Consider the following 13679-nt stretch of genomic DNA (forward strand, 5'->3'; position numbering starts at 1 on the left):
AGAGCAGAGAATGGAACTTGTATGTTGTGTTGTTTCAAGACCTGGGATCTTCATTCACTCGCCTTTTTCATGTAAAGTAAAACGACAGCACTTCTGTAACTTAGATTTCCTTGACCTCTGATTGCCTCCGATGTTTCTCTGAGTCTTCGTTGTAAGATGCTAATGACAGTTTTCGTACTGCATCTATTAGGCCAGTGATTTTCAAACTAATGAGATGTCCCTTTAAAAAATCATGCAGTTGATTCCTTCGAATAAACTGCGATAAAAGCGTTCTTGACAAAACTTTCTCAACAGTTTTGATGACACAACAAATTAGTTCACATTATTTCAAATATAATCATTATTATTAATTATAATAATAATACCATTATTATAAGTTAAACTATCTTGCTTTGAAATGAGTGCATGAAATGTCAAGTACATGCGGAGCAGTGCTTGCAAATAAACAATAATACCGACCATTGCATCGCATCCCTAGGGGGGAGGGGAAGTAATACAGTTTGAGCACCACTGCCTGTATTAGGCATTCACATGACTGCTTCTTCTTCTGCTGCTGCTTGTCTCGAAATAACGTGTTCTGTCCCTCCGAATGCTGATAATAGCGCGTTGTGCGCCGAGTGGTGTGAGGTCATATGTAAGAATCTACCTGCATTCGCTTTCTTTCTATATAATGCATAATATAAGATCGTTCTGGCTCTCCATTCTCTGTGGTTCAGTCAGTCTCGATGATGCCGTTTTGTTGAAGAAGATGTGGGTTTTCGGATCCCGTCCAGAAGACGAAGAACATTTATAAGGGAGTTTTCATTTGAAAGTGAGTTAGCTGGTCTCATACGGAGGTGTCAGAGTTGGTCCTCCGCGAAACTAGAGTTTCACATTCCGCAAAATAGGCAAACTGCTACGTGAGTATATACAATTTATAGGTGTAATACACCGGCTTCGTTGCCTTAGTTGCTTCGACCGAAATTCGAAATAATCAAATAATGTGGCATGGAACAGCTGTGAAAGGTAAAAGAGATGCTTTTCATCACCCTCGTTGCCAGACCATCAACCTGCTTATTGAGGGGGGGGGGGTCCATGTTTGATCTCTCGAGCCATGTTTCCAAGATTATCTGACCCTTAATCCTTATGAGAACTAATGTGCTGTAGGTTGCAGTCTTTCAAATGGAATGCACTTAAATTTAAAGAAAATAAGTAAAAATATATAAACTAAAAAGCCAAATATATTTAGATCATGTACTTAGAAGATGGAAGAGAGAGAGAGAGAGAGAGAGAGAGACCAGTAGATATAATTTAAAATGTTAGCATACCCTGCTCACTTAGATTATGTTGTATTTTATACGAAAAATGAACAAGCATTAATTATCAAAAATTTAATGGAAAAATCGTGACTATTTTTAATACTTCACGCAACTTAACACCTTACGGTATCTTAATCAAGTCCAAATGTGACTTTGGAATTAAACACAATCTTAACTTTCATACACAGCTACTTTATTTCGTTTAAACTAGACGACTAGTTAACCTAGTGATCAAGTTACATGCAACACTAGGCAGTATATAACCAGCTTCAGATTTCTAGCAGCGGCTTTGGAACAATGGCTCTTCACTGTTCTGCAGTAAGGCTTCCAAGCTTCTCACGAACTTTGTTCGGAAGAATGACACGTGCACTTTGCTTAGCATTTCCTAAGTTTAAATTCCATTAAGGGAATAAGAAAGATGTTCTACTTTCTAGCAGAAGTTTTCTTCGAGAAAGTCGGGAATTTTCCTAGCAAACAGGGACAGTTTGTAAATATTAAAAATGGCATCATAGCCTTAGCTGCCTATCTTTATTTCATCTGCAAACTAATGAATTTTAATATAATTTTTATACTGTATAATTGCAGTATTTTATAATGTTTTAAGTACAATATACAGGAAGGATATCGATAGGGAAATGGTTATATATCACTGTACGAGCAACTGTTACAAGATATTGCTCTGTAAAACTCGATGTAGCTTGGAAATACCAAAGCGCCTTACATCGATTTTTACAGAGGTCAAGTTTCATGAGATTGTTACAAAAATAACCTTGTATGTCTCTATATATTTTATGCTAAATATCAATGTAAATAACCCAATGGGAATTGACTGTATTTACTGCTTTAACAAATTTCTAGAATGACAAAAACAAAGCCAATGCTTGCCACCAGAACTTTGTATAATAGCTCTGTATAAGGGCAGAAGAAAGTTGTTTATGATTTAAGTGTATAAGAAAGTTGTTTGCGAGCTCTGCGCATAAACACCTTCAAAGTTAGTGTCAAAGAGATCGGCAAGTTTCAGACAAATTTCCGCTGCCTGACATGATAGGATTAAAGGACTGCACGGAGGAAAAGAAAGAACGGGTCGGTCTTAACAGAAGATCAAGGAGTCGTGCCGAATTCTTTGGGGGTTACAACCCTTGGTGTAAGGTTCCGGAGAAGACGAAATAAAAAGGGACTGAGCCAAACATCAGGGGCTGCAGTTAGAGTAATCGGCAGTTAGAGGCAAAAGTTCCAGAAGTAGGATCCTGAGGACAGCACGTTACGAGGAGCCATGCCAGAGGAGAAGCGGATCGGAATGATGAGAGGAACAGCCGATGTAAATACCCGAGGCAATGTCGGTCGGATGTCTTTTTTTGCCTCGTGGGGGGGGATCAACCGAAGCCAAACCCGCAGAGCGATCTTCAAGCCTGTATGCTGAAACCTCTTGCCTGAGTTTTTTGAGTACCGGAAAATTGCAGTCCAAATCCCACCAATATCCCGACAAAACACCCTCTGAAACAGGACTCTCCAGGCGGAAGCCTAAAGCCCGAGATGAAAGGAAAAGCATAGGGACTTTAGTACAGGACCTATGGATGAGTGTGCGACACAGAGCCTCTGTAAGTTTGGTCCATCTTTTGTTGTACATTCCTTTTGTAATCTAGGAGATACGTTATAGATGGACTGATAAGAATTAACTTAATAGTAATAAGAAGTGTCTATAAGAGAATCCTCTGATTTGTTATTAATTGGAATATAATTTGTGAGATAACTTGGCATAGCTAGCTAACCTCTTCGTGAGTAAATTAGTTTTAATAATTTGATTTAATAGGCAGTGAAGTAATTGAGTAATTATATTGTATAGTTATTTAGTATTGAAAAGGGAAAGCTTGTTTCTTTATACTAAAAATCTAGGGGATAGGTAGGGAGACTAACCTTCCTATCATTTAATTAATGACTTGGTTATTAATGTAAATAAATGTGTTTTAATTATATGTCAATAGAGTGCTGCCTGATTTTTTATTTTGCAATGCACTGTTCCTAAATAAACTTAGATCTGTGAGAGGGAAACAACTAAGGCATTAAAAGTGTAGTTTAAGTACTTCAGAACCACGACTGTTTATGTAAACTTTATTGAAGGAATTTATGCTAGTAAGTGTGTGTGTGTGTGTGTGTGTGTGTGTGTGTGTGTGTGTGTGTGTGTGTGACAGAGAGAGAGAGAGAGAGAGATCTACCGGACGTTTTACTGAGTCTTATGCCAATATAGAAATACTGGTGGTGCAGTCTTAACAAATAAATTTTCCAGTGTTCATAGGTATACGACTTGTAAATACGAAAGGTGGATAACATACTACGCAATAGAATAAATAAGAGAGGTTACGAAGCAAAAGCGCACTGCTAATTAGAATAAAGAGTGAATACCCCCGTCTACAATAATGCATTAGACCTTTTTCGTTACAGCTCTACTTTCAAAATCCCACTAAGTGATCAATACTTTGCACCTACAAAAAAGGATGTTGTCCAATAACTGAATTGAATTTCGCTTGTACAAAGGGGTAAAACAGGTTAAATCACAATTATGTTTATCAGTCCTATCTGACTTTAAAAAGCATACAAAAAATTCGGTTATGAAATAAATAAATCTTTCACAGTTTATTCAAAATTTTAAAACTGTTCCATTATATTCACCAAGTCAAATGTCATAATGAACAAGAACAAAAGCTAAGATATTTTTACCTCCATGAATTATCTCTCGTGTAATGGTAACATTTCCTCTGTACACCAAAAGAGGGAGCTGATATACAAGTATCCCCTGAAAGATAGATAAAAATTATTTCTTTATTCATTGATAGTTGGAAACACTTTTACATTTGCAATCAAAACATTTAAATATTCTATTTAAACATTTCCAAATTAAACTCATTATGAAGTAAGCACAAAAACTCACTCCAAAATCATTCAAATTCATGAGAGAACACAATAAAACCGCTCTTCTCATGAGTTCATGGGTTATTCTATGATTAGAACCAACAAATAAAGAGAAAGAGAGAGATGAAAAGTATTCGATTTCCAGGTGCCTCCACAATAACCTTCAAGTTCATTTGTCACATCAAAGACATATCAGTCTTATAAGAGTGGATCGATTCGTCACTTATTTCGATAGTGTCTTACCCCAAGAATTTATCCGGTTTAACTGTCTAAAGTTAAGACAAAATTGATAACCTCTTCTGCGTGTGGAAAAAGTAGGAGACGTCAGACTTCCATTGATGACAAATGAATCAGTTACAATCTTCCGTATAATGCGTTTGGCGTTTGCAAAAAAAAAAAAAAAAAATTGCATTCCAAAGACAAACTGGATATAGTCTACACATAAAAATATTGTGGAAAGCTACTCATCGGAATAATACTTCCACCTTAATTCTATTCATTTTATATATATTCATAAACCAGCGATTTGTCGTGTGTCTTTCCCAGCATCAATCACCACAGCTTAATCAATTTTCACAACATTTATAAATATCCATTTGTAATGCTCATCTGCTGCAATCGTCTTGCTAGAGGATGCTACCGGACGACGACAAATGTTACATTTCTTTTCTATGTAAAATTATGCAATGAACAACATGAACTATCGTTTGATGTATATAAAAAGATGCAGATACGGAAATGACGTCACGCGTTGTTGCTTTTGCAGAGTCTATCAATATAAGATACTTTATTTCTCTGAGGAATAATAATGTCACTTACATTTTACTTATAATCTATAATTCAGCACATTAAATAGTTGAAAACATTTTTAATTCTAACAACGAATAGCATGTGTTGAATGTTGTATACGATATTATAATTATACTGAGAGAAAGGTTTCGAAACAGTGGCAGCTATTAGAGTGCTGGCACTCTTATAATTTTTTATTAGTTTATTTAATAGTAAAATTTAAATATTGGAATTTAAGAATAGCATTCTCTCTGGACCGTAATTTTTTTTTTTTTTTTTGTCAAATATTTGTGTGTATGTGGAAGTACTGATTCTCAATTGATCTATGTCTTCGTATTTAAGATTAATACAGTTCTGAAAGATCTATTAAACTAGAACTGAAAACGTAATTGTTCCTAAATCTTTCCATTTAATCTTCATATTTTCTTATTTCATATTAAATTTACGAAAAAAAAGAACACAAAAATAATAATACAAATATAAATTTTAACAAACGACATCAAATGGATTATATTTTAACCCTGGGGAGGTCGCGGTCGAAAAAATTGCATCGTAGGTCGCGTGTATCTGAGGGATACATGTTACTGGTATGTGCTAAAATACGATTAAAAAAACTGCAAATATAATACATGATGGTTTATTTATTTTCAGTTACAATCTAGAAATTATTGAACAAAGAAAAAGAAAAAACAACAACTAAACCCATGCTATACTGACATCGAAGTTCGCGGTATCTCTCAGATACAATTTACTATCAAATATCACTTTCGCATTCGACTCTATCATCCTCATCATCGGACTCGAGTAACAAAATCGCTGAATCTCTTCAACATCTGATGGATTACCAATCGATATATTTTTCCAGTCATTTTCAACGGTAAATAATAATAATAATAATAATAATAATAATAATAATAATAAATAAACCAATACTATCTGACATCGGAGCTCGCGTTATCTCTCAGATACAAATTTACTATCAAATATCACACACCTTTTACATAACACTTCTTAAACCAAAACTGACCGCATAAACAGTGTGGAATATCATTCATAATATATGCATGCGCAGCTACTCATGACCTCCAAGCTATACACTGGATATGTGTAAGAATATTTATATTAAACAATTTGTTTGTATCTGTCAGATCAGCCGTGTCCTCCGCAGGGTTAATAACAACGTATGTTATAGAGCGCCTTCTCGAGACGAGTCCTTAGAAGTGTCCTACAATAATAATAATAATTTTTTAATAATAAATAATAATAACATTATTATCATAAACGCTACTTTCAGAATAACACGGTGTTTGAGGTAAAGATAAAGATAAAATAAGAGATTACAGCATGTTTAAAGGAAAAAAAAATTAAAACAAAGATCGATGATTGTTGCTATTTTATAATTTCATTCAACGAATTCAGGATTCGTGAATTTATTTATTCTCTTCTTATTTTATTTATTTCTTTATTGTAAAAAAAAAAAAAATCTTGTTTCAGCAATATCTACTATTATTTCCTTCCACCTAGAAGCGTTCATTGCGATCCATTTATTTTTCTTTGTTTTCCCAGCCATCTCATTTGCATTAAACCAATGAAATACATTCAGTCCAACTACCAATGGTGTATCGCAAAGATGTTTCGCTCCGTTGTTTTGATTTGTTTTACGATCGATAGAAAACAGATGTTCTGCTACGACTGCATCTACAACCCAATTGCCGATTTATTTACATTTCGCATATTTTAAAGAAAAACATTATTTTTGCGCCAGTTCCTTATCCGTAATGAACTTACATAACAAGAGTTTTAAAACTACGACACTTTATGATGGTTACATTAAAGCTGTGATTTTCTTTACGTGTGGAATTTCTTGAATATGCTATGAACTGATGAAAATAACTATAAATAGGCACTCTAATTTTATTGGTATAAAATAAAAATAAAATATGTATAAAATATATATTTAAGAATTATATTAATATTATATTTGAGGTATAAATTTAAATATTTAAATTAATTTTTAAATTATTCGTAAATTATTTATACACCATTTATAAATGAACAGGTTTTCTATTGAAAATGAATTATTTTGCCATCAATTTTAATTTAACCATCTTTTAATATGAATTAACTGTTGTAAGTTTCATGAAATATTTTTGGTAACCAAGCAACGATCGCATTTTGTTTGTTTCAGTTCTACCAATTCACGAGACCAAAAATAAATGAGTAATAATAATCCTCGAACTCAGGTAACAGTTGTTCATTTTACTTAATGAAAATTCCTATAAATGTGCTGGTGGATAAAATGGGACGTTGTTTTGACGTAGCAATTGGAACTTGAGCTAAAGAACAAACATTAGGCGATCACGTGACTCTCGTAGGATTGGTTCCTCATGAAAGCTAACAAGGTGAGATATTTCACTGCACAGGTAGTTCCTAATTAAACTGCAGAAAGTCGCGAGTTACGTGGAAACTCATCTGCGTTTATGAAAATTTATGAATACCCTCCAAATCGTGCCGTTAGCCTCGTAACTTAGCGGCTGTTTAATTACAGCTACGAAAACAAGACACTTCGCTCTCTGCGAGGAATCATTTTCCATTAGAAGAATCGTTCTCTCTTGTTCTGATCTTTTTTTCATCTGTCTTTCTTATTTCCTATCATTAGTGTACTCTGTTGATGAGATCCATTTATTAGTTTTTCGGAGAGATTCCTTTTGCAGTTCTCATCTATGACAGAAAATTACTGCTGATGCTCTTTGAATTGTTACTGAGCCAACATCTATCATGATGAAACAACCAAAAAAGATGGGACCTAAGAATACTAGCAAAAATTTCATCAACTGATTTTTGCTGATATTCGATTTTTATTTATTTATTTATTTTCCTAGCACTGATTCAGTCTCGGATTGTGGAATTGTGTTTCCTCCAGATATCCTCTCACATGTAAAACCAACACATTTGCTAATAGTGTTAAACTTATCGAGCAGAACTTAAGAATTAGATTTGTGGTTCATATAGCGGAGTTATGGACATGTGCCCCAGTGGAGGGCCAACAATAATAGTAATTATAAATTTAATTAAAATATAATAATAATTTAATCAAAAATAAATGTAATAATATTTTTATTGAAATATAATAATTTCATGAGAAATTAAACTTAAGATGGCAGTCTTTTCGAAGTCTGTAAATAGAAAAGTATATTCGACTCTTCTTCTGTAGTAACAATATAAAAAATATATTAATGAATAAAAGGTGTACCTTCAAAAATTATTCATAATTTTGTTAATTATAAAAATGTAGAACAAATATTCGTTTCTTTATAACTTTCCTTCATATTTCTATAGTATTACTTAATGTCAATGTATCTAAATCGATCACATTATGACCTATGTCTTGCAATGGGCATCCAACAAAGAGTAATGTAGACAATTCGAATTATTTGTTGAGTTACGAGAAAAATGACTGCCTTCAGGTTCCGATAGCGACTAAATCAAGCCATCGAGAATGAAAAGGTGAGTGTCTGTAACTAAGTGGTAAGATTCTTGCGTTTACTTTCAAACAATGTTTCTAATATAACTCCACTTTCCCTGTCATGAGTGGGACTGTGGGAAATAGAATCGAAAGACAATCCCTGTGATATTTCCTTTAAATAGCGGCAAATAAGAAGAGAGAACGAAATAAGTGATAGTTTATCGCGTCTGGACTCTCTAAATTATATTTTTCTATTCAACAAATATTTTCATTTGTTTGACTAGCAAGACACTGCGTTACAGAGCAATATCAGCTTTTGCTCACTTAACAAATGTGGACTATTAACTTCATACTTTATACTTACGAGTCCAACGGACATCATAAGTATTCTTTTTGGAACGTAAGGGAGAGAAGGAACGAAACACGTGATCTTTAATGGAACCCAATAAACGTTGGTCCCTTAACTGTAATTAAAAATTCCATTTGAGTCAACAGACGGATGTAAAGTTGTAGTTTTGTTTGTTTGACGACTAAGATAGGTGCGATGTAATGATTCTCCTTGTAAGTGTTCCGGGCTCATGTACGTTGCTTCTTCCCCTCCTCAAAGTATGGCAGCTGAACTCAATTTTCTATTATTTGCAGCAGACATTTTCTCAACTGCCTTCTTGATCCCGCATTTGCCCTACTGCACGCCTAAGGTTAGTCTTATGTAATCAAAACAAATTTATCTGAACTGCATTCATATTTCGGGATTTCAATGTTCTCCCTATACGAAATATTTGCTCGAATCTTACGAAAAGAGGGGAAAAAAAAAAACTTTTTTTTTTCTTTTTAAGGAACGCAGTGATTTTTATGGGACGTTAAACAATAGACGTTTTTGTTAGTAGCAAAGAAAGAAGTAATATCCTTCCTTACACACTTTTCGATTTCAATAAAAGCAATGTGCCTTTTATAAATCAGGACATTCTCGAAATAAAATTTTAGCGTTCTTTGAAATGCTAGTCTATTGGACCGTTCACAAGCAAGCTTAGAAATGCAGAGGGAAAATCCTGTTTATGGAATCGAAGTAAAGGTTTAAATGGATATATTCGGACGAATGCTGAATTTTGGGAACCATCGGAAATTTCCGTTACATTGAAATAGTTATGGCATCGCCACGCTTTCGCATTTCTATTAGCAGCTACATTTCAATAAAAATATCTAACACCACAAAAAAAAAAGAACAAGTTTTGATCTCAAAGGCTTTTTTAAACAAATATTGCAAGCATGTAGACTTTATATTCCTACGAATGAGTACATTATATTCCTATGGTTACTAAACCACCACAGTGTTGAATAAAAATCACAAACATTTGTCCTACATTCAAAATGAAAATGAAGATTATCTCCTGAAATGCGTTTTTTATATTTCTTTATTCATTCTTGTTTTTATTTTTGATTTTTTATTCCTGTTTTGGCTTATTATTTATTTGTTGAGCCTCCGTAGCTCAGTCGGTATAGACGAAGTCCTTTGGTCGGTAAAACCTGGGTTCGATTCCCGTCAGTAACCTGAGGAGCCTTTGTCTGGTCTCTTGCCACGAAAGGCGAGTTTAGCCGGTCTCATAACGGAGATAAGGGATTTTTTCACCCGGAAACTCGGGTTTTTCGTCCCCCCTCCCCCAGAACAGGCAAACCGTCCCGCGAACACACACGGATTACAATCAGGAATACTTAAGATGTTCCCCTCAGCAGCCCGGATAAAAATAGGGGGGGGGGGGGAGTGGTGTTGTAAAAGGGACTCACAGCCGTTGAATTATCATACGAAATAAATTGCTTTCATTTCCTTTTTCGTTATTTATTTGTAATTATCCATTGTTATTTAATTATTTTTATATTAGAAATTCAACTAAAGTTGGTCTAGAGACGCCTAACTAATAGTATGTTTGTTAAAAAAAAATATGTGCGAAAAAAAGTCCGAAAATGACTAGACAAAATCATAATAAAAATGTGCGTTTCCAAAATATTTTGCAAAACGAAAAAAAATAAATAAATACAGCTAATGAAAAAAAAAGGCATTAGCATAACTAGTAAACCGAAATGAGCTAATTACATATGTGGTTTACATGAAAATCTGGTGAAACTTGAATTGTAATATCGCTCTTTAAAAGAAAAACAAATACAAAGGGAAATGCTTCTGGATTCCATAGTGACCTCTTTTGTAGCGAATCTGTCACAGATGAACATGAGGACACCTTTTGGTGTCAACCAAAAAGTTACTAGACTGTTAACAGAGCCTTTGGGAAATTGCCGACTTGTTTCTCTTCTCGTCCACCTCAGTTGGAATCATGTTAAACAGAGTTCATAAACACCCCCAACATCATTCTTCTTTTTTATTTTTTCTTTAATACTTCATCATTGAATAAATAATACATCTCAACAAGATTTTGTTCCTTCCATCATAATTTTAGAGCCATTTCCTACGTTTATTATACCTCTAAGGATCTCGAACACGTATAAATCTTTGTTATAAGAAGCGTTGCTCTTCTTTGGGTAATAAAAAGATAAGAACGATGCAGTAAATTTGCCCCGAGAATTTGAAGCTGTTCCTGAAAACAATTCTGCGTTTTCTCGGTGTAAAAACTTGTTCATCTTCTTCCTCGCGTATTTGCATAAAATAATGAATAGATATAGTTCATTTTCAAAACGAAATTAAATTACAGTAAAATAAACGATTAAAATACACGAGGAAGACGAACTAGTTTTGTCTTTTAATCATTAGCAGAAAAATAAATATTTGCTGTAGTTCCGAGTTTCGATTATAGAGGCGTAGTTAAAAGATTTAATTCAGTTTATTTTGGCTTAAGCAAAACCTATAGAAACTGAATATGTACAGCAGACGACAGTTAATGAAATTTTTCGCCTGCTATTTCTCTTCAAATAAAATTGACGTTTGTTGTGTCATCGTTACTCCTCCTATTAATAATAATCATAATGATATTGTAAAAATATGATATTATTTATTAATTAATAATAATGCTTATTTTAAGATCTTTAAGTTTATCTTTTTCTCTTTAAATGCTTTATGAATAATAATGAATAATATACTTTCTATAAAATGATATTTAAATGAACTAAATATTGTTGACCATACGATGTGGTTGAAGAGTGATCAATGTGTGTAGTTTTACCGATTTGCTTTGGTCGAATATATGCGAAATATATATATATATATATATATATATATATATATATATATATATATATATATATATATATATATATATATATATATATATATATATATATATATATATATATATATATATATATATATATAGAGAGAGAGAGAGAGAGAGAGAGAGAGAGAGAGAGAGAGAAAATATTAATCGATCGGGTATTTCACAACTGGGTCTGCCTGCAGTTGAGATAACAAAGTGGCAATCCAATCTCCCACAATATAAACAAATGTCTCCATTGTTTTGTTTAATCAAACTGATGAAACAGTTCTAATCCAATGAGAAGACTGCGCTTACAAACATTCATTGCTCCACTTCATCGAGTGACAGCTCCTGTCTTGGACTTGCTTCGTGCTCTGTTTGGTGCATGATGTGAGATCCTCCGTTGAATAACAAAAGAACTTCCAGGGACTAACAAATCAAGCGCTGCGTATTTGTAAATATTTGCAACACACACACACACACACACACACACACACACACACACACACACACACACACACACACACAAAGAATTGTCTGCGTGCGCTGATACTCCCATACGTATCGTAATGCAATTATGAAAGAAACATCACTAACACATAATTTAAAAGTACCAGAGGTGGTTGTTGCTAACTAAACAAAATTTATCTGCATCGCACATTACTTGGATGTGTGTGTGTGTGTGTGTGTGTGTGTGTGTGTGTGTGTGTGTGTGTGTGTGTGTGTGTGTGTGTGTGTGTGTGTGTACACGTTTTCAACCTCAGATGATGAAACTCTCCAAGACAAGAAATTTTTCAAAATAAACCAATGAAAAGTAAGACCCCAATTCATGGAGCTAGCGTTTGAGATGATTAGTGGTAAAAGAAATGGCACTCTGTTTTGTAAAGTTTTCGGAGACTGACTAACTCAGTTGGTGATGTAAAACTCGCCAATCGCTTTTACTCATGGCGATATTTTAAACTAGAGTTTCAATCGGAAGGACAAACTAAGGCCATCAGTACTTATAGTATTGATCCTGTAACTTCCCTCATTCATTCATTCCGTAGTCACAAACAATATTACCGAATCGGATCAAAATCATATAACCGATTTTATGCCGTAAAATGAACCCATTATAATGCGGAAGAATGTACTTTCCAAAGTGATATTATAGATGTATGCTTTGCGAGCTTTTTCGAAGAACACGAGTAGGGAGAGCATTTTAAATGGAATAGTTCTTTCATTCGAACTAGAATAAATTGAAAAAGGCTTGGTCATTTTCTTTTATTTTCATATCGTAGTATTATGAACACGCCAGAACACAACCGAAAAAGAAAAAAAAAAAGAAAATCAGGTCATAGAAAACTGTTTAAGGCATTTAAAGAATAAATTTTAAGCTATCCAAAGTAAATATTTATATTACAGAGATTTACGTATTACACGAATGCTGGTAGAGATGCACAATAGTTCACACAACATACAGCTTGTCCTGTATTTCAAATTAGGCTTCTGCTATTATAGCAATTTGTGACTATAGTTACAGTTGTTATATTAGTATTTTACATAAATGTGTAGCTAATAATAAAAATGATAGATAAAATACTGTAAACGAAAAAAATGCATTTGAATTTTTTTATGGCAAAAGTATTACAGCTTGAACTAAATACATGCTACGTTTACTTTACTAGAGATTTGTATAAAAACAATATTAGCAATGCAAAGTTAATTATGTTGCCAGCATAATGGTTAAGTTTGCAATAATTTACAGTGATAAAAGTAATTTAAAGGACACATCAGGCTTTCGAATATAACTGAAGTGAATTGGCTCTTTAATTATTTTTGGCGTTAATGTATGCGCACTCACTGTTGCTTCCAATATGAATTATGTATTTCTTTTTTTATTATGAAACAAAGTGCGAGATGGAACTTGCTGTTAATACTAAACCATTCAAATTTCGCAGAGGAATAGATTAAAATCTTCAACTTACACTAGCCGATTCTTTTATCACAATCGATCATAGCGCCCTCTCAGTCGAATAACTC

The 13679-nt window shown here is 33.6% G+C and overlaps 1 protein-coding gene across 1 annotated transcript in view; it reads right to left on the bottom strand.

The window, feature by feature from the left end:
• The window catches only part of LOC150099336 (calcium uniporter protein, mitochondrial-like), a 203720-nt gene that overhangs the window by 86418 nt on the left and 103623 nt on the right, over positions 1-13679 (bottom strand). Inside the window, exon 2 of the mRNA XM_090403759.1 lies at positions 4014-4089. Coding sequence (XP_090259885.1) covers positions 4014-4089 — 76 coding nt within the window. The remainder of the gene's footprint in view (positions 1-4013; positions 4090-13679) is intronic.

Source organism: Typopeltis vanoorti, chromosome 14 (genome assembly GCF_054136105.1).
Source record: "Typopeltis vanoorti isolate ZY-2024b chromosome 14, IOZ_Tvanoo_1.0, whole genome shotgun sequence".
In the NCBI taxonomy this organism is placed as follows: domain Eukaryota; kingdom Metazoa; phylum Arthropoda; class Arachnida; order Uropygi; family Thelyphonidae; genus Typopeltis; species Typopeltis vanoorti.